Source organism: Salvia splendens, chromosome 19, assembly GCF_004379255.2.
Source record: "Salvia splendens isolate huo1 chromosome 19, SspV2, whole genome shotgun sequence".
NCBI classification, from domain to species: domain Eukaryota; kingdom Viridiplantae; phylum Streptophyta; class Magnoliopsida; order Lamiales; family Lamiaceae; genus Salvia; species Salvia splendens.
The window spans coordinates 26,019,640-26,045,254 of NC_056050.1; the positions used below are offsets into that span (position 1 = coordinate 26,019,640).

The following is a 25,615-nucleotide window of genomic DNA, read 5'->3' on the forward strand; positions in this document are numbered from 1 at the left end:
TTTATGATATATTTATATGGTTGTTAAAATTTTGATTTATTTATATGATTTATTTTGCTTACTATGGGATATTTTTTTAATATAATCCATATATTATTTTCTTAAACTCTCTCTATCTATCGATTACTCTCTCTTTCACTGTATTTTCTCCCCATCTCATATTTCAGTGTTACTTATTAACAAACTTACAAAAGTGATTGTGTGGAGAAAAGTTGTGGTTTATGTCGTTAAAGGATAAACAACTTGATATATGGATAATATGTTATATGATAGATAGAAATATATATGGTTATTGCCATGTGATATTTACTCATTTGTAATGAAAACAACCAAAAGTGCTGAAAAAAGAGCATTATCCCTTTCCACATCAATGGAAAGCTACAAGAAAATTGAGATATTTGATAAAAGTTTCCATTTCTAAGGTGAAAGGCCGTGTGAATAGTTCATGCAAATGAATTATTCATAAATATCACAACCGTGAAAACTCCTAATTAGGTGGCTTGAAAATATATATTGACAAAATGTTGAATGCGACAGTTTTATCATTTATTAATTATTAAAAAAAGTGATACTATTCACAGCTGGAGAGCCAATGGACATTCTTACACCTGTGTTCAAAGTTGAATTATTCAGACATGATTCTAGTATCATAATTAATTAGTATTTCATTTTATCGCTACCATGATGTACCAGCAGTAGTCATGGTGTTTATTTGTCTTCTTTTCATAAACCAATTAAGAATATTTCCTTTTTTCCTTTTTACAATTTAAGCATTAAATTTAAAGATTGAAAGTCGAATACGAGACCTTTAGCTTCAGACACATACATTACTTTACCGCTATGCCAATACACTTGCTTTTTCGAAATTAAGTAGATCATGACACCATTAATTAACACGTTTGAAATCAGTTGTAGTGAAAAAATAATGTACTACTCCATAAAGTTCAAGTCTTTGTTCAACATGTTCTTGCTTGAATATATTAAAATGAATTTAGGTATGGTAATGAAGCTATCTAAGCAAAATTGTCAGCATTTGTATATGATTTTGACTCAAGTTTTACTTTACCACAATGAGTAAGTTGTAACTAACTGTGTAAGAAGTCAATTAGAAGTGATGTCTAAATCCCTATTTAATTATGATCTCTCACAATAATGCTGCAATATCTTCAGTTAACAAACTGAAGAGTTCTGCATTCCTGCCTTCCTTCCTTCATTCAATCAATCAATCAATCTCGAAAGCAAAGAAAAAAATGAGCAAAAATAGCTTGCAACCAGCTGTGGCGCGACTCTTGTGATTTCGTGAGAAAGGCGTTGGAGATGGGGCGGAAGGATCCGAGAAAGGCGGTGTATGCACTCAAAATGGGCTTTGCATTAGCCCTTGTTTCACTGCTCATATTCTGGGACATGCCTATTGAAGATGTGTCCCAGTATTCAATCTGGGCTATCCTGACTGTCATTGTGATGTTCGAGTTCAGTATAGGTAGGCACTGGCCGTTGATCGTACTGCGCTTCTTGCTTGAATAATAGAGCAGTAATTGTGTGTTTGTGTGATATTGTGTAGGGGCCACGTTCATCAAGGGATTCAACCGCGGATTAGGCACCTTTTCGGCTGGAATACTGGCGTTTTTGTTTGCAGGGCTATCCATCTTGGCTGGACCATGGGATAAGATTGTGATTGTTATAAGTTTCTTCATCACTGGTCTGTTTCTAGAAATGGGACTAATCAAGATTTCATTTTTTCTTTCTGCTAAATGAAGTTGAGTAGGTTTACGTGACTGGTTTTTACTGTTCTTGAAGAAATGGGATTAATCAAGATTTCAGTTTTTCTGCTAAATGAAGTGGAATAAGTTTATGTGACTGTTTTTTACTTTGCTTCAAATGGGACTAATCAAGATTTCATTTTTTTTGCTGGTAAATGAAGTTGAATAAGTTTATGTGACTGTATTTTACTTTGTTTCAAGAAATGGGACTAATCAAGCTTTCATTTTTTTTCTGCTATTGAAGTAGAACTAGTTATGTGACTGGTTTTTACACTGTTTCAAGAAATGGGACTAATCAAAATTTATTCTTTTTGTGTTTCAGCTAAATGAAGTTGAATAGGTTTATGAGATTGGTTTTTTAATATTTTCAAGAAAAGGGATTAGTCACGATTTCAGTTTTTTTCTGCTAAGTGAAGTTGAATAATTTTTATGTGACTGGTTTTTACTCTGTTGCAAGAAATGGGACTAATCAAGATTTCATTTTTTTTCTGCTAAATGAAGTTAAATAGGTTTATGAGTTTTTTACTCTGTTTTATCATGGTTTGCAGGCTGTTGTGCATCGTACTTGAGGCTTTACCCTACAATGGCGCCATACGACTATGGATTTCGTGTTTTTGTGCTGACATTCTGCATATTAATGGTGGCTGGGAACAGAAATGGGGGCTATGTATTGCCAATTCTTACTAGACTTGTGCTGATTGCTCTTGGTGCTTGCATGTGCTTCGTCATCAACATTTGTGTGTACCCTATCTGGTCCGGAGACGATCTGCACCGCCTCGTTGTGAATAATTTCAAAGAGCTTGCTACATCTTTGGAAGGTCTAAATCTGATTCATACCAAAAAAAAAACACAGAACACATGCATGTTCTTTCCCAAAAAGTTCACTTTTTTTTGTTTCTTGAACTGTTGATTAGGTTGTGTCAAAGGCTACTTGGAAAGTGTTAACTACGAACGAACGAGCAGCCGGTTCATGACTCAAGCATCCAGTGATCAGATGTATCTTGGCTACAAATCAGTCATAGAATCTGCAAGCAAAGAGCAAACCTTGGTAAAAAAATTGGAACTTTGTTCATGAATTAGTGCCTCATGATGGTAACATAACTCTAAACCATGTGCAGTTAGGTTTCGCTCTATGGGAGCCGCCTCACGGCCGCTACAGAAAGCTTCACTATCCGTGGAGGACGTATGTGAAGGCGAGCAACGCTGTTAGGCATTGTGCTTACACTGTGATGGCCCTCCATGGATGCATTATGTCTGAAATTCAGGTGTGACACTTAACCTTTTAGTTTCTGTCATGTTTCAACATTGTTAGCTCGATTACTCGGGTTTAACTTTACAAGATCTCAGGCGCCACCAGAGAAACGGAAGGTGTTCTGTGAAGAGCTCCAGGAGGTGAACACTGAGGGAGCAAGGGTTCTGCGCGAGCTGGGAAGCAAGATAGACAAGATGGAGAAGCTAGGAGGATTCAAGAACATTCTAGACCAAGTGCACGTTGCGGCTGAGCATCTGCAGAAGAAGATAGACCATAAATCATTCCTCCTTGTGAACTCAGAGAGCTGGGAAGTTGGGAGCCCCAGGAAGGATCTAGAAGAGCTAGATGATCCTCCACAGCAGCATCTTGGCCTAAAGTGTTTGAGTGAAACCTCTATTTACGCGCAAAAGGCTCTAACGCAGCTGCCAGACGAAGACTTCCCGCCTATGCAGAATCTGAGGAGGCTTGTGCCATGGCCTTCCTCATTTTGTTTGGTGGAGAGTGATGGTGTGTTGGTGAGAGAAGACGAGGCCAAGACTTATGAGAGCGCGAGCTCCTTGTCGCTTGCCACGTTCGCCTCGCTTCTGATTGAGTTCGTGGCGAGGCTGCAGATTGTGGTGGACTGCTTTGAGGAGCTTAGTGAGGAGGCAGGGTTTATAGATCCTGATGTTGTTGTTCTAACAGAATGTGGAGGCCTTTGGACAAGGCTAGTGAGGAGTTTGAGGTTTAAGAAGTGATTTTATATTGTATAGTTTGGATGTAAAAAGTTTCAAATATTTGATCTTTAATGATTTAATCAGTGAGTTAGTTATACTCCCCTTAATGCTTGGTTGAACTGACATGGTTTAAATTTATGTTTATTTTCCAAAGAAACGAGAGGTATGAATCTTGAAAAGAGGGAAGGCCTCTAACTTAATTTGGCTTTCAATAAGATTTGTGATTGAATTAGGCCCACACCAATAAAATACTTGAGTTTTAAGGATAAATTGTACTACTAAGAAAAATCAAATTACTATTTTTTTTGTTAAATTATGGCACCTCACATAATATTGATCATATTTTGACTCAGTCTCCATAACTTTGAATAATAGATGCTACTACAAATCATGAATTTGAGCAAATATGAATCCAAAATATTTCATCAAGAAAAATATTAAAATTCGTAGGTTTTACTACTGGTTTTTGAAATTGGGAGACGAAGGAGAATTTGACAAAAGTTCATGGGTTTTTTTTCCCACAATTTTATCTTTAATTTATTTTGAAAAACTTTGATTGCGTTATCTTGATTTCAAACGTTTTTTCGGAAAGACCAGATTTTAATCATTGGCTAATTAATACTTAAATTATTGGTTAATTTATTAATAGTAGGTCATCATGTAAATATTTATATTGGAGGTTGTCAGACGAAAATCTGCAGAATCAAACAAGCCAACAAAAATCATGCACTACAGATCTTACACACGACTGTCTCCATGTATAAAAATCGTAAAAAAAATCATTCAATTATTAACTTGCATAATAATTCGACAACAAACAAGTTATATCTGTAATAGTTTATGTAATTAGAAATTAAATGATTTTTTTAATGTACCAAAATAACAAAAAAAATTATCTATGATTGTTGACATGTGTGAATTACTAATTTGTAAGGAAATGAACAAAAGTGCTGAAAAAATAACGTTATCCCTTTCCACATCAATGGAAAACTACAAGAAAATTGTAATGGTATTTGATAAAAGTTCCAATTTTGAGGTGAAATCCCATATGTGAATAATTCATGCAAATGTATTATATTCAATAATAGCACCATACGTGAAAGCACCTAATTGGATGGCATGTAAATGCATATTAATAAAAAGTGGAATGCGACAATTTATCATTTAATAATTCTTCAAGAGATTGATATCGATTCAGAGTTGAGAGAGCCAATGAAATCTCTTACACCTGTGTTGATTAATAGTTGATTTTTTCCAGACAAGCTTCGAATAATTATTTAATTTCATCACTTCCATCATCATTCATGATGTTATGTCTTCTTGAATGAACCATCAACAACTTTTCCTTTTTAGTTTTCCCTTTTTTAATTTCTTGCAACATCAAATTTAAGACCTTTGGCCTCGAGTAGTAAAGGTTCCAAGTGTTTACTACTTTACCGCTATGCCAAGATGAACTTTTGATTTTTCGAAATTAGGCAAATTGTGACACCATAAACACGTTTGAAATCAGTTGTAGGGGAAAATGATGCATAAAGTTTAAGTCTTTGCGCACGTTCTTGCACATATTAAACAAAAGAATTAAGATCTGGAATCTGGTTAGTGACAGCTAAGTTTGAGGAAGCAAGTCTAATTAAAATCGTCAGCATTTGTGATTGATGTTGACTCAAGTATTATTTTACTACAATTGGTAACTTGTAACTTGTAACTAACTGTGAAATAAATCAATCACATGTGATGCCTAACTCCCTATATATGTTTTGATCAATCACAATAATGCTCCAAAGCAAAGAGAAAAAATGAGCAAAACTAGCTTGCTTTCTCTAGGTAGCATGGGAAACATTGAGGAAGACACGAGCAGCTCCTTGTGTCTGGCCTCAGTGTGCAACGGATTCAAGCAGCGGTGGCGCGACTCTTGTGATTTCGCCAGAAAGGCGTTGGAGATGGGGCGGAAGGATCCGAGAAAAGTGGTGTATGCACTCAAAATGGGCTTTGCATTAGCCCTTGTTTCACTGCTCATATTATGGGAAATGCCTATTGAAGATGTGTCCCAGTATTCGATCTGGGCTATCCTTACTGTCATTGTGATGTTCGAGTTCAGTATAGGTAGGCATGGGCGTTGATCACAGCGTGTTTCTTGCATGGAAGAGAGAGGACTAATTGTGTGTTTGTGTGATCTTGTGTAGGGGCGACGTTCATCAAGGGGTTCAACCGTGGTTTAGGCACCTTTTCGGCTGGAATACTGGCCTTTTTATTTGCAGGGCTGTCGATATTGGCCGGACCATGGGAGAAGATTGTGATTGTTATAAGTTTCTTCATCACTGGTATGTTTCTAGAAATGGGACTAATCAAGATTTCATTTTTTCTTTCTGCTAAATGAAGTTGAGTAGGTTTATGTGACTGGTTTTTACTATTCTTGAATAAATGGTATTAATCAAGATTTCATTTTTTTTCTGGTAAATAAAGTTGAATAGGTTTGTGTGACTGTTTTTTACACTGTTTAAATAAATGGGACTAATCAAGATTTCATTTTTTCTGGTAAATGAAGTTGAATAAATTGATGTGACTGGTTTTAACTATTTTTCAAGGAATGGACTAATCAAGATTTCAATTTTTTCTGCTAAATGAAGTTGAATAGGTTTATTAGACTGCTTTTTTACTTAGTTTCTTTAAATGGGACTAATCAAGATTTCAGTTTTTTCTGGTAAATGAAGTTGAATAATTTTATATGACTGGTTTTTATTCTGTTTCAAGAAATGGGACTAATCAATAGTAGTATTTCTTTTTTCTGTTTTTTGGTAAATGAAGTAGAATAGGTTTATGAGACTGATTTTTACTCTATTTCAAGAAATGAGATTAATCATGATTTCATGTTTTTTTGTACCCAGTGAAGCTGAATAAAACTTGTATAACTGGTCTTCACTCAGTATCAAGAAATGACCAATTAAGATTTCATTTTATAAATGAAGTTGAATAAATTTATGTGTCTGGTTTTTACTCTGTTTCAAGAAATGGGAGTGATCAAGTTTTCTTTTTTTCAGTTTCTGCTAAATGAAGTTGAATAGGTTTATGAGATTGGTTTTTAATATTTTCAAGAAAAGGGATTAGTCATGATTTCAGTTTTTTCTGCTAAGTGAAGTTGAATAAGTTTCAAGAAATGGGACTAATCAAGATTTCATTCTTTTTTTCTGCTAAATGAAGTTAAATAGGTTTATGAGACTGGTTTTTACTCTGTTTTATCATGGTTTGCAGGCTATTGTGCATCGTACTTGAGGCTTTATCCGACAATGGCGCCATATGATTATGGATTCCGTGTTTTTGTGCTCACATTCTGCATACTAATGGTAGCTGGGAACAGAAATGGGGGCTATGTATTGGCAATTCTTACTAGACTTGTGCTGATTGCTCTCGGTGCTTGCACTTGCTTCATCGTCAACATATGTGTGTACCCTATCTGGTCCGGAGATGATCTGCACCGCCTCGTTGTGAATAATTTCAAAGAGCTTGCTACATCTTTGGAAGGTCTTAATCTAGTTCATACAAAAAACACAACAAATGCATATTCTTTCCCAAAAAGTTCACCTTTTTGTTTCTTGAACTCTTGATCAGGCTGTGTCAATGGCTACTTGAGGAGTGCTAACTACGAACGAACGAGCAGCCGGTTCATGGATCCAGCATCCAGTGATCAGATGTATCTTGGCTACAAATCAGTCATAGAATCTGCAAGCAGAGAGCAAACCTTGGTAAAATAAAAATAAAAACTTGAACTTAGTTCATGAATTAGTGCCTCAAGATGGTAACATAACTCTAAACCATATGTAGTTGGGCTTTGCTCTATGGGAGCCACCTCACGGGCGCTACAGAAAGCTTCATTATCCGTGGAGGACGTATGTGAAGGCGAGCAACGCTGTTAGGCACTGTGCTTACACTGTGATGGCACTCCATGGATGCATTATGTCTGAAATTCAGGTGTGACACTTAACCTTTTAGTTTCTGTCATGTTTCAACATTGTTAGCTAGATTACTCGGGTTTAACTTTACAAGATCTCAGGCTCCACCAGAGAAAAGGAGGGTGTTCCGTGAAGAGCTCCAGCAGGTGAGCTCTGAGGGAGCAAGGGTTCTGCGCGAGTTGGGAAGCAAGATAGACAAGATGGAGCAACTGGGACGATTCAAGAACATCCTAGAACAAGTGCACGAGGCGGCTGAGCAGCTGCAGGAGAAGATAGACCATAGATCATTCCTCCTTGTGAACTCCGAGAGCTGGGAGGTTGGCAGCCGGAGGAAGGATCTAGAAGAACTAGATGACCCTCCACTGCAACATCTTGGGCTAAAGTGTTTGAGTGAGACTTCCATTTACGTGCAAAAGCCTCTAACGCGGTTGCCAGACAAAGATTTCCTGCATAAGCAGAATGTGAGGAGGCTTGTGCCATGGCCTTCCTCATTCTGTCTGGTGGAAAGTGATGGGGTGTTGGTGAGAGACGACGAGGCCAAGACTTATGAGAGCGCGAGCGCCTTGTCACTGGCCACATTCGCCTCACTTCTGATTGAGTTCGTGGCGAGGCTGCAGATTGTGGTGGACTGCTTTGAGGAGCTTAGTGAGGAGGCAGGGTTTATAGATCCTGATGTTGTTGTTCTAACAGAATGTGGAGGCCTTTGGACAAGGCTAGTGAGGAGTTTGACGTTTAAGAAGTGATTTTTAGGAGTATATAGTTTGGCTCCAAAAAGTTTCAAAGATTTGATCTTTAATCAGTCAGTTGTTGTATGGGAGTTGGGTTTTATGAAATATATGTTGGCATTATGTTGATATTTGAATCAATAAAATTCAAGAACAACTTTAGTGTAGAGTTGAGATCGAAGAGGTGATTTCTTTGTATAGTTTGCCTGCAAAAGTTTCAAAGATTTGATCTTTAAACTGTCAATTGTTGTGTGGGAGTTGGGTATCTGAAAATTATGTTGATATTTGATCAATAAAATTCAAGAACAACATATTTCAGTCAATAAATATCCAGAATTTTAGCTTCTATTGTTTTTGGGGTTTTTTCTATTTTTGTTCTAAAATAGAACTTAGATTCCTCGTTTGTTCTAGCGTTTTTTTTTTGTTCCGGATTTGGGAGAGACGCATGACCCTCATGCGTCTCTTTTTAATGAGACGCATGATCGTCATGCGTCTTTCATAGAGACGCATGAGGGTCATGCGTCTCTATTTTTTTTTCGTTTTTTTTAACGACGCATGAAGGTCATGCGTCTTAGGTATAGACGCATCTCTCTCATGCGTCTGTTGTTTTTAAAATATAATAGACGACGCATGAGCGTCATGCGTCTTAGGTAGAGACGCATGACGCTCATGCGTCTCTAACTTGCTTAAATCAGTTCCCACGGCAGAATAGGCAGAATACGCGAGAGAAAGAGAGGAAGACAACCCGTGCGATTTCCTTGGCGATTTCCTTGGCGATTTCTTGGCGATTCCCTTCATATTTCGGTAAGTTTCCTTCAATTTTTCAACATTGTTCTCGTATTTGTTGTTTATTTGCATATTATTAGGGTTTTGATAAATCTTTTGTATACTTACTATATTAGGGTTTAATGAAAAAAATTGTCTTTAATTGTTGTTGGTTTGTATATATATTTTTGCAGAAATCATGCAAGTATACGTGAGTTTATATTGGGGTGGTAGAATATATCAACTTCCTCAAGTGGGTATTTGTTATGATCCTCCTCGTGCGAGAGCTTCCATCGTATTGGATTCATGTGTCTCATTATCTGAATTAGTTGCAATGATATGTGTTAAGATAAGAATAGATTCAAACCAACACTTCATCGAAATATCTTGGAGGCATTGTTTCTTGGGTACCGGTACGAGTTATGTATGTACTGCGGTTGACAGTGATCAAAGTGTGTTTTATATGTTCAATGCGGCTCTAAATTCTACTCGACATATTGAATTATTTGTTGAGTATTCGTATGTTGGAAATGCCTTCATCCCACCAATTGTTGATCATGGTGTTGGATCATCTACGAGGTTTGAACCTTTGAGCATGGATTGCGGTATGAATGAGCAAACAGATGTTGCAGATGCTGCTGATGTTGGATTGAATACTCAAGAGAATGTAGAAGAGCATGATGATGTTCATGTTGTACGAAGAGACCTTGATGATCCAGAATTGTCGTCATCCTCGTCTGATGAGATTTTAAGTGATGATTCTGGTGCTGACTCTAGTGATGAGGAGGTAGTGTATAAACCCGTCGTGCAAGGTGAACAACCACTTCCAGAATACGTTCACACCGGGTTGAAATATTTTCGCAGACTGCCTAGTGGTCCTTCTGAGGTACCTGAAGTTGGTAATGAACGCAGTACCATGTACTGGGATGAAGAACACCCATATCGGATTAATGCGGGAACAAAATTTGATAGCAAACTGCATGTGAAGACTGTTATTACTATGTGGAGTTTGAGGCAACACCGGCAATTTAGGGTGGTTGAGAGCAAAGTAAGAAGGTGGCATGCCGTGTGCAAATATCCGGCAGGGAGGACAGAAGATGGGACAGCTATTATCAGCGAGACCGACGCTGATAAAGCGAATGAATGTCGGTGGAAAGTTTCTGTTACACACATGGCCCATGATGATATGTGGGAGATTAGGAAGTGGTGTGGACGACATAGTTGTGAAGGCCATCGTAATGATAGAGGACATGCTAACTTTTCATCACCAATGATTGCTTTGTGTATTCGACATCAGTTGCTTAAAAATGCCGAGTTCAGTGCCGCAGCCGTAAGAAATTTTGTTCATGACAAATTTCATGTGGTAATCAGTTATAAGAAGGCATGGTATGCACGGAGAAGGGCTTTAGAGATTGTATTTGGTGGATGGGAGGAGTCATTTAGGGATTTGCCAGGCTACATGCTTGAACTGCAGTATAGGAATCCAGGCACAATCGTTGAGTGGAGGCACAACGAGTTGTTGAGCCAGGGCCGTACTAAAGTCTTCTATTATGTGTTCTGGGCACTTGGGCCTGCTATACATGCTTTCCAGGAGTGCCAACCCGTTTTAACAATAGACGGGACTCACCTTCGAGGAAGATTTAAAGGTAAGCTTCTTGTTGCTTGTGGTGTTGATGCTAACAAGAGATGTCTGCCTGTTGCATATGCTGTTGTCGATGAAGAAACTGGCGACAGCTGGGAGTGGTTTTTGGATCATGTCAGAATCCATGTGGTGAAGTACGAAAGGGAGGTGTGCATCATTTCGGATAGGCATAAAGGAATCCTAAAGGCTATGCGTTCTGATGAATGGAAAAAGCCGCCGATATGTCACCACAAATTTTGTTTGATCCATGTGAGGAAAAATATCTTGACTAAACTTAAGGATAAGGGAGGTAAAGCGAAAGGCATGATATGGGCATTGGGTGTCACAAATCAAGTACGCAAGTACGTGCGACGGCGACGTGCACTACGGGAGGAAAGTCTTGTTGCGATACACGAGCTCAACAAAACCAAACAAGAGAACTGGTCTCTTTGTTACGATGATGAACTGAGATGGGGGGTGCCCTCAACAAACATGTCAGAGAGCTACAACAACGTGTTGAGAGGTATAAGAGAGCTACCTATTAGAGCTTTGGTTGATCTGACATTTTGGAGAACAGTGGAATGGTGGGCAGAGAGAAAGACAGAAATACAACATACCGAAGGTCGGTTGACCCCGTGGGCGAGGGACAAACTTGCTGCGTATGATGCAAAGGGGCAAATGCATTACTGTTCAGTACTTGACCGAGAAAAAGGTCATTACCAAGTTCGAAGTCGTCCCCGTGTTGAAAAGGGACAGGCAAAGGGCAATAACAGACAAGACGTCGAGTTTATGGATTCAAAGTGCAGTTGTGGGAAGTGGCAGATGTGGAGAGTTCCTTGTTCCCATGCGTGCACTGTTGCCAGAGATCGAGGTAACTCTATGTTTGAACTCATTGATAAACACAACCACAAAGCTACGTGGGAAGCACAGTACTATGGTGTCTCATTTCAAGCACCAAGACACGAAGACTATTGGGCAAATCCTGGATGGAAATTACGTATCACACCAGAGCAGTTGCTTCCGCGAAAGCGTGGACGAGGCAGAACAAGGAGGATTCCTAATCAAATGGATGTCCGCGAGGAAGATGAACCGAGAGCTTCCCGCAAGTGCAGGAATTGCGGTGTAGAGGGCCATGACCGTAGAAATTGCACAGTTGGTCGTGTTATGTAGGATCCTCACCGACTAAATTGTTGACATCTGCAGTGCAGGTATTTTTCCTTCTCAATTATTGATTTTATATATTTAATTTACCTTTGTATGCATGAAGTAAGAAGATAACTTTCTTTGTTTTTATTTTGTTTAGGAGCTTGAGACAAAGAGGACTTAGCAGGAGAAGAGATGTGTTATGATGAATTGTAGTTTGTTCTATATGTCACTAGCACTGTAGTTAATTTGTTTTGTGTAGTTTCTATGAAACGTTGTTTATGTGTATCTGCCAATTAAATCTAAACTTGTGTTTCGGACTATTGGAAAATGGAAATTATTTGTCTCAACTCCACTGAATAATTAAAGTAGGTAAATGTGAAAATAATCCGAAAACGCCCGATCGGGCGTTTTCGGATTATTTTCACATTTACCTACTTTAATTATATTTATAACACATAATTAATAAACTATTTAGTTATTCATTAATAGTAATATATTAATATTCAATTAAGACTTTTCAATAGAATAGAAACATGATTAATTCATCAACATAGAAACATTAACATGAATTTGAGCACCAAACAGTTCAATCAATCCGAGCAATTCTACCATCATTCTTCATGCTACTTATACGACGACGGAGTGTACTTAGCCGGTTCAATCCCCTTGTTCTTCCTCGAAGATAGTCTCTTGTACACTTTGCTCACGAGCTTCCCAACCCCGCTGCGTGATGAACCCTCCGCAGCTGGACGAGGTTGGCCATGGATGCTATGAACAACGTCTTCTTCCTCATGTGCCTCGACAATATTGTCATCTTCTTCTTCATCATCGTCTTCTTCTTCAGCTTGTACAGGAGGCATGACCTGATAATTCTGGAAGAATGAATCGACCGACGCTCGGGCCCCACTCCATTGCGACATGTCTTGGCTTTGTGAATATGGGCGACGATTCCAATCGGGCTCAGGCTGGCTTGGAGAATGCAGTGGACGGTCCCACTGCGACTGAGACTCATGCGTCGGGTGTGAATACCACTGGGGTGGGTCATGCTCTTGATACTGCGCCTCTGGTGCTACATAATCGGGAGGCGCCTGAGACATCCTAAACTGCTTTGTGTAGCCGTGTCCCCCAGTCCGAACACCACGCGCTCCACGACGCCGTGGAACTACTTCTTCTTGGTACGGCATGACCACATCCTGATGTTGAGAAGCGGGGTACTCCATGACATCACCGTTGTTCGTATCTTCGAGGGTAGTCCTAACAATTTCTCAAATCTGGCGCACTCGGGGGTCCATTTCGTCTTCCGTAGTTAAATGGAAAACCCTCTGAAAAGCCTCAACCTAGACAAAAAATGATACCAATATCAATAAGAAACAATCTATATCACATGAAAGCATATAGTTTAATATAACAAACTTACAAATAGTCGCATCGAAGCAGCCGACTCATTCATCCCAGCAGTGGCCCGTGCCCCAGGCCGAGTCATGTACGTCACTGTAATTCTGTTATACCACTCCATATAACTCGGGCTCATGGGAATATCCAAAGACATTGGTGCGGCGTATTCGGCAGCTTGGAACCTTTCGTACCTCATGTCCCACTCCCCAATGTAGAACTGATGCGTGGTTGCCCAGTTGTTGCCCTTCTTACCACGCCGATCATTTTTGCCTAAATGATCGGCGTTCCTTAGCATCCTGTCTACATTCTGCGGTATATCCTGGTACCGATTGAACTGTCGTCGCACTCGTCCAGGCTCATGGGCCTCGACATAGGCCCAACATACCAAGTAGGTCTCGCACAGAGAGCATCCAGTCACATCATTGCAGTAGTCAGGCAGTATGCAATGTGCGTATGGCGTCCAGATAAACTACAAAACAGCAATGCAAATGCCACTGAATAATTCCGTAATAAGTTCATAAATGAAGTCTAAACCGAAATAATACTCACCTGGCCAGGTCTAATCAGAGATATTTGGTCACGATAATGCTCAACCGAATGTCTAGGAGCATTTCCTATCTGCGTTGTTCCTTTCCACCTGTACATATATTTGATGTAAGCAAATAATCCAATATAAATTAATAAATAAATATTTAGATATATACCTGGCGCCACATGGTGTATATGGCTCGTGTACAACTGGTCCAATGAACGCAGGCCTCAATGTGGGCATTCTTTCCCACACCCATAGCTGCAGAAGCATCATAGGCCCGCCTAACTCTTTTCTCTTATCCATGGAAGCCTCGCACAGATAATGATAAAGGTAGGCCAATGCCGCACTTCCCCAACTAATATTCTTCACCTCTTCTGGATCCCCAAGCCCATTCAACCACATAAATGGCACCTTACACCCCGTGGTGTCCGGTAGAATGAGACCTCCTAATAAAATTAGGGCATGGATACGTGCCCTTTGGATGTATACGTACATAGGTAGGTCATCACCCAGAGGCATCCTTGTCTGGTTGATCAGTGCGGTCATCAGCAAACCGTCTTGCTTTGTCTCTGTGGAAGTATCTGGTATCCATCCCAACAGATCGCGGCACTTGCTGGTCCAGTCTGAAAAGTTGTCATGATAGTCACGCCCTGTGAAAACGCGACCATCCGCCCTCAAGCCCCAAATGGCTTGCACATCTTCCAAGGTGATCGTCGCCTCACCGATCGGTAGATGGAAAGTGTGCGTCTCCGGTCTCCAACGCTCAATCAACGCCGTGATCAGCTCGTTGTCCACCTTCATGGGCTTCCCACAATCGATCACGCCTTTGAAACCAAAGACGTCAAGCCAATATCTAACATTCTCGTGAATTTCGACGTCCCAAGTCTTGCTTTCTGTCCTTCGGACTTTAAATACTTGGGTTGTGCCCTCTTTCATGAGTTTATGTGAAATGTGATGTTTCTGTAAATTTAGCAAGGACGGGTCTTCGGGTCCATATAATAATTGCTCACTAGAACTTGAAGTCTCCATCTAATCTAAGTACAAATTCACAAAACAACAAATACAAATTACAACACAAATTACATATCCATTCAAATTCATCTTCAAAATAACAACAAATCATAAATCATATGATTGATTCACTCCAATTCAACACCATTCATGCTTTATAAGGCCTAATTTACATATAGCTACTAAATTAGAAGGTTAAATTAAAATATACAATTCAACCTATACTTTATTCTTCAATATCAACCAAAATCACAACACCAAGCATCTCTAATATATGAATAACTATACAATAGAATGAATTTAGCCACTAAAATCCATTACAATTAACTAAACACCAAAAAATCGGACAAAATTGAGCAATTTGTTATAAACCCTAATTTACAAAAATTAGGGGAAATCTAAACAAACTATGCAAATTAACAACAAATAAGGAAGGAATGTTGAAGGATTGAATGAAACTTACCGGAAAAAGAGAGGAAATCGTCGGATTCGCTAAGAAATCGCCAAGGAATCGCCGGAAGTCGCCTATCAGAATTCTCTCTCGCGTGTATTCTGCCTTCTGCCTCTCGCGGAACTGATTTAATTCGACATAGAGACGCATGAGCCTCATGCGTCTCTACCTAAGACGCATGACGCTCATGCGTCGTCTATTATATTTTAAAAAACAACAGACGCATGAGAGAGATGCGTCTATACCTAAGACGCATGACCTTCATGCGTCGTTAAAAAAAACGAAAAAAAAATAGAGACGCATGACCCTCATGCGTCTCTATAAAAGACGCATGATCGTCATGCGTCTCATTAAAAAGAGACGCATGAGGGTCATGCGTCTCTCCCAAATCCGGAACAAAAAAAAACGCTAGAACAAACGAGGAATCTAAGTTCTATTTTAGAACAAAAATAGAAAAAACCCATTGTTTTTGGGTTGCCACAAAGATGTGCATTTATCTTGTTTACAATATAAACCCAATTTTATGTTATTTTTTACTTTTGGAAATACAATTATATTGTGATTTGTCCCAACTTTTAAATATGCATTAACTAATAAACAGCATGCTTAATGATCTTAGACAGGCAAGATAAAATTAGAAATTTATGTGCCTATTTCTCTTTTAAATAACAATTTCAAATTTCTTGGCCAAAATCGGATGGGTCAGTTTCACTTTTAAAAATTTTGAAATTTCTAATTAAAAATGTTTTTAGTTTTCAGAGAGGAAATTAGGTTTCGAGACGCAACTTTTAGGTCTTAATAGTTGATTGCTTCACGATATATTAGATATTTCATATTCTTGTTGATTTGGTTTTATTACTGGTCTTTGCCGCTTTTATTACAATAAAAGAAGAGGTTTTTACTGGATAAGGGGATTTTATATGAATAAAGTAAAAAAATCCAATTTTTATCTCCTCTTTTGATGACACTGTATTTGGGTAGCATTTCTTGTATAATTACATGAAAATCATCGGTCTGAAAACACAAATACAAATTCATAAATATCTCCCTCTCTCTACCCCTCTGAATCTCTCCCAAAACGCCTCTGAATCTGAGGGAGCCGGTGCCCTAGGTAAATCTCTTCTCCTTCTTTCTTTTTATAGTTGTACGCATCTGAGATTTTCTCCATCTGCCCTAATTGGTTGGGGATTCAAAGCCCAGATCTTGGATTTCTCCCCATCGATTTTGATCTGCCTTTTTCTATAATATCAATTCGCTTCCCCTATTTTAGGTGGGAGAGGATAAAGTTTTCGTGCCTTTCTTTCTTGTTTTTGACCTGAGCTTAGCCCTTTTCATTTGAGTTGGTGATTTTTGGCATGATTAGTAATGGGATCTCGTGGTTAGATCATACTAGTTCTCATACATTCTTCTTTCTTATGAAAATTCTGATCTGTTTTGCATCTATTTGATCTGTCTAAATTGATTGGGAAACGAAGTTTTGAGTAGTTTAATCATGTGGGTTTGATATTGTTTGAAGAGTGATTTTTAAACGAATTTAGTTTCATTTTGTGTTTGGTTGTGTAAATAAAGGTTCAATTGTATATGTGTGTTTGGTATGCTGATGTTGTTCTTGATTTGTTTTTGTTTTTGGCATTACAGATTTTCGTACTGTTATTTTGTGGCACAATGTCGATGGTGGATGAGCCACTTTATCCAATAGCAGTCCTGATAGATGAGTTGAAGAACGAAGACATTCAGCTGCGGTTGAACTCCATTCGTAGACTGTCCACCATTGCGCGTGCGCTTGGGGAGGAGAGGACTAGAAAGGAGTTGATTCCATTCTTGAGCGAGAACAATGATGACGATGATGAGGTGCTGCTTGCCATGGCTGAAGAGTTGGGTGTCTTTATTCCATATGTTGGAGGAGAGGAGCACGCTCACGTGCTGCTCCAGCCTCTAGAAACACTTTGCACTGTGGAGGAGACATGTGTGAGGGACAAAGCTGTGGAGTCGTTGTGCAGAATTGGATCACAAATGAGGGAGAGTGATTTAGTGGACTCGTTTATTCCTCTTGTGAAGGTTGGATTTAGTTTGCTCGTGTTACTTCATTTCTTATGCTATTGAAGAGTCTAGATGATTGGTTAGGCACCAATGGTGTTAGTTATGCGTTTGTCTTGACTCAACTTGTTTCTATTTTTAAAAAATACAGAGACTGGCAGCAGGCGAGTGGTTTACGGCCCGTGTCTCTGCTTGTGGTTTATTTCATATTGCATATCCAAGTGCCCCGGATATGCTAAAGACAGAATTAAGGTCAATGTACAGCCAATTGTGTCAAGATGATATGCCGATGGTGAGAAGAGCGGCTGCAACAAATTTGGGAAAGTTTGCTGCTACGGTCGAAGCTGCTCATCTCAAGACTGATATCATGTCTATGTTCGAGGACCTCACACAAGATGGTAAATTGAGTTTTGAGTCTTCGAAATCATTGTTGAGATACCATATGCAAAAAAGTGCAAGAAAAAGTTAAATTTGTTGAATTGTTACTTCTGTTGTCTTAAATCACAAGTAGCTACAGACGATTGGAAGTTAAGATTGTAAATGTTACTGTTGGTATACTGAAAGTGACTCGTTTCAATTGTTCTTTCCAGATCAAGATTCTGTTCGCTTACTAGCTGTTGAGAGCTGCGCTGCTCTTGGCAAGTTGTTGGAGCCTCAAGATTGTGTTGCCCACATTCTCCCTGTGATTGTCAACTTCTCACAGGTACAGTCGGAACTATTGCTATGCAGCATTATATCCGTTTATTTTGAATTTATTATAGTTACTTGCTTGAAGATTTTCCTTGGTAATGTTGGTAAGAAGTAGTTTAAGTGTATATATAACCTCGATGATGTTGTTTGCGCTTGATTTCTCATTATGTTGTATACTGCTATGAATTTGGGTGAGCTTGAAGCTACTATTTTTTATGCATTTGAGTATGGGTATCTCATGATAGTTTTCAACTGCAAATACTTGTTCTTCTGTCCAAGTTGATTATGTTGCCATTTTTTCCTCTCTTTTCCAGTGAAAGCCTTTTGATACACGTTTGTTCTCATCAGGATAAGTCTTGGCGTGTTCGCTACATGGTCGCCAATCAATTGTATGAGCTTTGTGAGGCCGTGGGACCTGAACCTACTAAGTAAGTGTTTATATCTGATCCGATGCTTAGCTTGATTTTCCCTTCTTTTTACAATGAGTTGTATTCATGATTAAACGTAATTTTATATGTTTCAGGACTGATTTAGTTCCTGCATATGTGCGCCTGCTCCGAGATAATGAAGCTGAAGTGCGAATAGCAGCTGCCGGAAAAGTTACAAAATTCTGTAGGATTCTTGATCCAGAACTTGCTATCCAGCATATCCTCCCCTGCGTAAAGGTAACCTTCTAGGCCCGAATTTTAGCTCGACTTATTCACTTGTTACAGAATTAGCCCTAATCGTTTTCCCATATCATCGTTTGCAGGAATTGTCATCTGATTCTTCGCAACATGTAAGATCTGCTTTGGCATCTGTCATCATGGGAATGGCTCCCGTGTTAGGAAAGGTAAAATTTTCCAGCTTGATTTGGAAGTATTATATCAGCTCTAACGTCTTGATTTATTTATTTCAAATTTGGTTATATTCTACAAATTTATTCAGGATGCAACAATCGAACAACTTCTTCCCATATTCCTCTCCCTCTTGAAAGACGAATTCCCTGATGTTCGCCTCAATATCATTAGCAAGCTGGACCAAGTCAATCAGGTCTGTGCCTCCACGATTCGGTTCTTCTTCTTGTTTCACTTTATTCACACCATACTTAATATCTTCTTCCTGCCCGCACAGGTTATAGGAATCGACCTACTTTCCCAATCTTTACTACCAGCCATTGTCGAGCTGGCAGAAGATAGACATTGGAGAGTCAGACTTGCCATCATAGAGTATATTCCTCTGTTGGCTAGCCAGTTGGGTGTTGGATTTTTCGACGACAAACTCGGTGCCCTTTGCATGCAGTGGCTGCAGGATAAGGTTCGTGATTCATCCCAACTGCTCTCTTACACAAGACTCCCTCAATCGTATTCTAAGAGTTTGCGTACTACATTCTGCAGGTTTACTCTATCCGAGAAGCTGCTGCTAATAATTTGAAGCGTCTGGCCGAGGAATTTGGTCCCGAATGGGCAATGCAGCATATAGTTCCTCAGGTCTGTTGCTTCTTAGATTTCGTCGTATTCCTATTTTACCCTCTTTCGCTGTATATGTTGAAACTCGAGCATTTCCCTGGTTTCCTATGCAGGTCTTGGAAATGGTGACGAACCCGCACTATTTGTACCGTATGACCGTGCTACAGGCAATCTCGCTACTCGCTCCGGTCATGGGCTCCGACATAACATGCTCTAAATTATTGCCCGTCATTGTCAACGCGACCAAGGACAGGTAACATACTCAATTGTCCGAACACCTTGTCAACTTGTAAGCTAGACGTTGCATCTTATAAGCTTGGCCGAACGGGCTCTGATAATCTGAGCCTCCCGTAACTTTGGCAGGGTGCCCAACATCAAATTCAACGTGGCCAAGGTGCTGCAGTCGATGATCCCCATCGTTGATCAATCCGTGAGTAAAACAAACCCCCTTCACTGCTTCGATTTAACTGTCACCATCTCTCTGAAAATGCCTTTCTTGCTTCTTCATAGGTGGTGGAGAAGACGATCCGTCCCAGTTTGGTAGAGCTCTCCGAGGACCCTGATGTTGATGTCCGTTTCTTCGCGAACCAAGCGCTCCAGTCGATCGATAATGCCATGATGTCGAGCTAGAAAAATGGAGGTGACAGCCATTGTTGTTTCTGGACCATCTATTTAACATGCAAATCATTTGTATCTTGTTTCATTGTTTTTGTTTGCTTCCTTTTTATGTGAAATCTGCAGTTGATAGTGTCTTTATAGTGTAGTGAGTTTCTTGTCTGTAAGCTAAGGTTAAAACAGTCGAAAACTAGACAATCAACTCTCATGTCTTAATTTTAGCCCTTTTTTGTCCAATTGTTTTTTTACTGGTTGTTTTTCTAAGCCTAGTAATATATTGATCAAGCTAATTAAATAATACTCTCCGTCTTTTAAAAATAGACTGCGTTTGTCATTTTTGGATGACCCTTAAAAATAGACCATATTTATTTAAGTAATTTTTTTTTCTCTAAGGAGATAAGTCTTATTCTCTATTAACAATATTCCAATCACTTTTTCTTTCTATTCTTTATATCCCTCTTTACCAATTGGTCATTAAAATTTTTGTCATTTCAAATGTTGTATAACTTTTAGGGATAGAATGGAGCATTAATAATTATGTACTAACATATTTTAGTATAAGAAACACATGCCCTAATATTTGATAATGTTGAACCATATGCACTATCACATGTCTTTCATCCAGTGTTACCTTCTCTATTTTATTGTAGAATTTGTAGAATGATATTAGAAAAACAAGCTCTATAACTCTCAAAGAAAAGCTCTATATTAATGGTATTCATAAAGTATACTTGTTCTTCAACAAAAGTCGGTTGTATGAATCGATCAAAATGGACAAGTGCTTTTTTGCATTTAAACTTAGCAAGATTCTTACTCTGATCATCACATAACTCATGATTCAGAATAATAAATTGCAAAGATGTCCTCTTCAAGCATAGGTTCCTTTTCAGCAAATTCCAAGTCACCACCAAAGTAATCACAATGATCACCAAGCCTTCTAAATTCACAAAATCAAGCCAACTGGAGTTTTGGAACTTAAAGAATCAACCATCTGAATATTTGCACATGAAAGAAACTAAAAAGTCTCAACAATCTTGACAATTTTGCTCAAACTAGAGTGCTTGCTATACGCATTTAAAAATCAGTGTGTGTCACAATCAAGAATTAATCATTTCAAAATGGAACAAGATACCAAGATGAGAACTCAATGGATTTTATTTCTCTGCCCTTTTATCTATTCACATAATAGGTATTCTACATCACATAACCACAGTACAACTAAAAGACATAAAGAAAACTCATGATCAAAAGATTAATTCCCTGAGCTTCAAAAGATATTATATACCAACATCTAAAGGCTGTTAAAAAACAGTCTAATAGTAAGAACGCACGCAGAAAGAGAGACCCGACATACAAGTTTAAGGAACAGAGACTTTCAAGACCTTGCAACCATGCTACAAGAACGAGCCAATCGATAGGTTAAGCTAACTCCGTCCAGCGTTGCCTCTCCATCAACAGGTTCAACCTCGTACTGCTTTCTGCAGCCTGGGCAACGGGAATCCTCCTCAAGTATTCTCTTGTGACAGAAAAGGCAGAGCCTGAAACCACACGCACAGGGGCAAAAGCTTGAATCGGTGTAGTCTAAATCCTCAAAGCATATCGGACATGCAGTGGGGATTGGTCTGACGTTTTTACAGACCCATACTGATCCTTGGTCTAAATGGCGCTCAGACTTCATTGGAAAACTATGCTGCTTGGCCAAATTGGGTAAGGTCTGGGGACGACTAGCATCATCCGGCCTCCAAGCACAGCAATTTACCAGGGACCTACGATTAGCAGTTCTTACCCTCTCAGGATCAGCACTGGCTGTATGGATCTGGTCACTTGCATCCACCTGAGAACCAGACTCTGTAGAATGGTCATGATTCTTTGGAGGAGGCGAATCTTTCTGCGTGTCGTCAGTGGCAGCCAATGCATCAGCAATGGCCTCCCAATCCTCCAAGCAATCATCATCACCAGCATCCCCTACATCTTCATCGCTCATGTTCCCTGAACAGAAACCATTAGTACTACTGCTGCTGCTGCTTCCGCTGCTTCCAGTGAAAGTGGCCCCAGAATCGTTGCTTCCCGAAACACTACTGGTGTGGCTGGTCGGGCTGTTGGACTGAACGGAGTCCGAGTCACTGTAATGATGCATCGGTGAACCATCTCCGTATATCCCCTCCTCACTTCTCATCTTAATCTCTAGCTTCCCCATCGGTTGGCTACTCAGATTTTCCAAATGCACAGATGCCCCAGTGGATGCAGTCACCCCACCATTGGCCTCCGCCTTACTTTCACCCTTATTTTTCACTGGTTCCATAAAAACCCCAAATCACCAAATATATCCCGTACAAATGCAGGTATAATTATTGCAATAATTCACAGAAAATGCAAATCACAAATACAGCTACAATTATTGAAATAATTCACAGGAAATGCAACAATTAATGAAAAAGCAGGAGCTTTATAACAGTGGAGAAATATCATCCTCAAATACAAGATCCATTTTGTGCATTCGGAAAAAGGAAAAAAAAATCAAATAAATAGAAAATCCACAAACCGTAAGAAAGCCACTGCTCACGGCGAGCATCGAGCTTGCACTGCTTCAATTTCGCCGAGCGGTTTGCCTACAGTTTCCAATCAACAAATAGCCGATCTCAGAAATTGCAGAAACAAATAATCACCACAAATTTCTAAAATGGAGAATAAAATATCTCTAGCTCAATGTCTATTAAGATTAGAAACTGCCGGATTCCTTAAAAAATCACTAATCGAAATTTGAAAACGAGAGAAAAATCAATCGAAACGATAAAATGTAAAAAAAACAACAAATCAAAGAATTTCCCCCAAAAAAATCACTAAAACAACAGAAATCCTAATTTCCGATCCAATTAATCACGCAGCTATGAAAATGCGGATATAAACATTTCTCAAACGAATCAAAACAGACAAAAAGCAACGCGCACCCTCTTCTTCTTGGCGAAATCCCTAAGGTTCGATGAGGCGATGGAGGCGTTGGGGATCGAATCGGAAACCATGGCTAAGTAAGCTCGTTGCAGAATCTGAAAAACCCTAAACAGATTGATCGGAGAAACGGGTGGAGAGAGAAAACGCTAGATATAGAGAGAGAATGTGGATAACGGCAACTGCTCTGCTTCGTTTCAACCCTTTCGTTTTTTCCTCTTGTACTTTTCTCAGCTTCGCAGTTGTATTGCTTAAATACGGCGAGTTTGACCATTTTGCCCCTACCTTCCACCTTCTTTCCGATGTATGTCGTTAGGGATCTGTGAGGGCTTTTTCGTGATACTATTGTTATTGTTACAGAATATTAGTATATGGTTGAGAAATGATATTTTTGTTATGGAAGTAGTAATAGATTTTATGTTGTTAATTTTAGCATTTTGTGACAGTGTGGATTTAAGGTAATTGAAATACTAATCCAAAGTTTCAATTTTCGCTTAAAAATATTTCTTAAAAAATTTATCTAAATTTATTTTAATTATAATCAACAATTGATATTATATGGAGTAGTAATATTGAAAAACGGCGAAAAATCATAAATACAATAATTATGTTTTTTTGTGTTTCATACATAGGGTCACATAAAACTCTTTTTCTTTTCCAATAAATTAGCGAGTCTAATCTTTGCTGTAATCAATCCAAGCCCCTTGGCCTAGCGGTAAAGGGTGCTGGATACCGCGTCTATCCTGGAGGTCTTGAGTTCGAACCCAGGGTGGCGTAATTTGTCTTTCCTCCTGTTATAGGAGTTGATTTGTAATTTCCTCCTTCATATATATGATATAAATATATGAAGTTAATTTAAAAAAAAAAAAAATCTTTGATGTAATCAATTAATATCTCGACTTTATAAAATTTATAAATATATGAAGTTAATTTAAAAAAAAAAAAATCTTTGATGTAATCAATTAATATCTCGACTTTATAAAATTAATGCCATCTGTAATAACTCAATTCAATATTTTTTAAAATAAAAGAAAATGATATATTAAACTACAATAGTTTCTAAGTTATTTTAAATCAATTAGTATATCTAAGTTAATAGACAATTTTGGAATTTTTGGTGATAAAATCTCGTGTCGGAATGAAGTGAGAAACAAAACGAAGGATATGAATTTCATGTGTAGAAAATTGCACTGGCCTTCATTTTTGCTTATAATAATGCTTTAATACAATGTTGCTTTGAATTTTAATTTTCATATAACCTATCAAACTCACTTTATTTTCTAGGCACTCATGCATCGTACCATACCATGTACCAAAAACACTGAAAGTTTCAATATAAAATTAATATTTACATAATTCGAGGAAGATGAAATTACATATCAACACTAATCTTACATGACACTATCCCGAGATTAATTATCAAATTCATCTAACTGAACAACACTTGTAAGACTAAATCTTATATAGTCTATGTAAATGATTAATGAACACCTTTACGTATACATTTTCAATATAAATAGTGTTATTTGGTCATATAGCGACTGACTATAAAGAATCGATATAAAATTATACTTCATATAAGTAGTTGGATTGAGAGACTAGCTCAAATCCATTATTTTAATCATTATACAATTCTTATATTATGAATATGCACCTATTATAATTGGTACATATAAGCAAATTGTGCCCTTTTTATTCTTAAAATCTAACAAAAAAGAGACTATAAAAAGGAGAGAAAGACAAGTAATATATGTGTACACAAAAGTGAGAGATGCCTATGTGTACACGTTGAGTAACCAACTAGCACAAAAAGGAAGTTCAATATTCCGCAAAAGAGGGCAAACGATTTTCCACGTGTAGCTAAGCTTAAAGTTAAGGTAGAGATTATTTAGATTTGGCTCTAAGGCCATGTTTGGTTGACGAGAAAGTAAAGTTGGCAAGGAAAATGATTCATAAAAAAATGAATCCCGGGAATATGATTCCTAAGAGTAAAATCAAGACTTTTAAGTTAAAACTAATCTCATGTGACACTATCTCAAAATTAAGCATCGGACCATATCCATCTAACTGAACAACATTCATATTCATATGACTAAAGCTCATATAAGCAGTATTTAACTTTTATGTATATATTTTCAATATGAATAGTGCTATTTGGTTATATTACAGTAAGTTGGTGATAAAGTATTCTCTCTTGAAATCCACAAGAATGGATATAAAATTATATATGTAAACTGAACTAATATACGTAGTAAAGGTTTTGTAAGTTTTATGATGGAAATAAATGTGAAAACATGAATAATTTACGCATACAATATTTTTTTAAAAAAAAGCCATCTTCATAATTTGCTACTAAATGAAAGAAGACGGTTGTTGTTTGATTTTAAATGGGCTACATTTGATTTATCGAACTTTACAAGCCCAATATCTTAATAGGCCACAGACAATAAATATAGAAAGAGAACACTACAAAAAGCCCATTTTAGATATAGTCCAAATGCTCGAATTTAATTTTTATAAATGAACATTGAATTTTGGTTCCATTTGAACTAAACCAA

At 38.3% G+C, this 25,615-nt stretch overlaps 5 protein-coding genes across 5 annotated transcripts; 3 read left to right on the forward strand and 2 right to left on the reverse strand.

Moving 5' to 3' along the window:
• Positions 1 to 1,152: 1,152 nt before the first annotated feature.
• LOC121779848 (aluminum-activated malate transporter 9-like) lies at positions 1,153 to 3,835 on the forward strand. The gene is made up of 6 exons (XM_042177305.1): positions 1,153 to 1,480; positions 1,562 to 1,699; positions 2,309 to 2,578; positions 2,675 to 2,808; positions 2,879 to 3,025; positions 3,108 to 3,835. Exons 1-6 carry the CDS (start codon positions 1,318 to 1,320, stop codon positions 3,747 to 3,749), a joined length of 1,494 nt encoding a protein of 497 aa, XP_042033239.1. The 5' UTR covers positions 1,153 to 1,317; the 3' UTR covers positions 3,750 to 3,835.
• Positions 3,836 to 5,483: 1,648 nt separating this feature from the next.
• LOC121778230 (aluminum-activated malate transporter 9-like) lies at positions 5,484 to 8,567 on the forward strand. The gene is made up of 6 exons (XM_042175543.1): positions 5,484 to 5,831; positions 5,912 to 6,049; positions 6,978 to 7,247; positions 7,335 to 7,468; positions 7,548 to 7,694; positions 7,777 to 8,567. Exons 1-6 carry the CDS (start codon positions 5,525 to 5,527, stop codon positions 8,416 to 8,418), a joined length of 1,638 nt encoding a protein of 545 aa, XP_042031477.1. The 5' UTR covers positions 5,484 to 5,524; the 3' UTR covers positions 8,419 to 8,567.
• A 4,630-nt stretch (positions 8,568 to 13,197) lies between these two features.
• On the reverse strand, positions 13,198 to 15,461 carry LOC121779241 (serine/threonine-protein phosphatase 7 long form homolog). Its single transcript, XM_042176558.1, has 5 exons — positions 15,334 to 15,461; positions 14,032 to 14,893; positions 13,877 to 13,964; positions 13,350 to 13,796; positions 13,198 to 13,269 (listed from the first exon to the last, which is right to left on the reverse strand). Exons 2-5 carry the CDS (start codon positions 14,886 to 14,888, stop codon positions 13,198 to 13,200), a joined length of 1,464 nt encoding a protein of 487 aa, XP_042032492.1. The 5' UTR covers positions 14,889 to 14,893; positions 15,334 to 15,461.
• An 813-nt stretch (positions 15,462 to 16,274) lies between these two features.
• On the forward strand, positions 16,275 to 20,348 carry LOC121780455 (serine/threonine-protein phosphatase 2A 65 kDa regulatory subunit A beta isoform). The gene is made up of 13 exons (XM_042178089.1): positions 16,275 to 16,432; positions 16,960 to 17,379; positions 17,510 to 17,756; positions 17,949 to 18,061; positions 18,397 to 18,476; positions 18,572 to 18,713; positions 18,800 to 18,880; positions 18,976 to 19,080; positions 19,162 to 19,344; positions 19,425 to 19,517; positions 19,610 to 19,749; positions 19,860 to 19,926; positions 20,007 to 20,348. Exons 2-13 carry the CDS (start codon positions 16,987 to 16,989, stop codon positions 20,124 to 20,126), a joined length of 1,764 nt encoding a protein of 587 aa, XP_042034023.1. The 5' UTR covers positions 16,275 to 16,432; positions 16,960 to 16,986; the 3' UTR covers positions 20,127 to 20,348.
• A 900-nt stretch (positions 20,349 to 21,248) lies between these two features.
• Positions 21,249 to 23,267, reverse strand: LOC121780179. Its single transcript, XM_042177698.1, has 3 exons — positions 23,060 to 23,267; positions 22,654 to 22,720; positions 21,249 to 22,403 (listed from the first exon to the last, which is right to left on the reverse strand). Exons 1-3 carry the CDS (start codon positions 23,129 to 23,131, stop codon positions 21,487 to 21,489), a joined length of 1,056 nt encoding a protein of 351 aa, XP_042033632.1. The 5' UTR covers positions 23,132 to 23,267; the 3' UTR covers positions 21,249 to 21,486.
• Between the last annotated feature and the right edge of the window lie 2,348 nt (positions 23,268 to 25,615).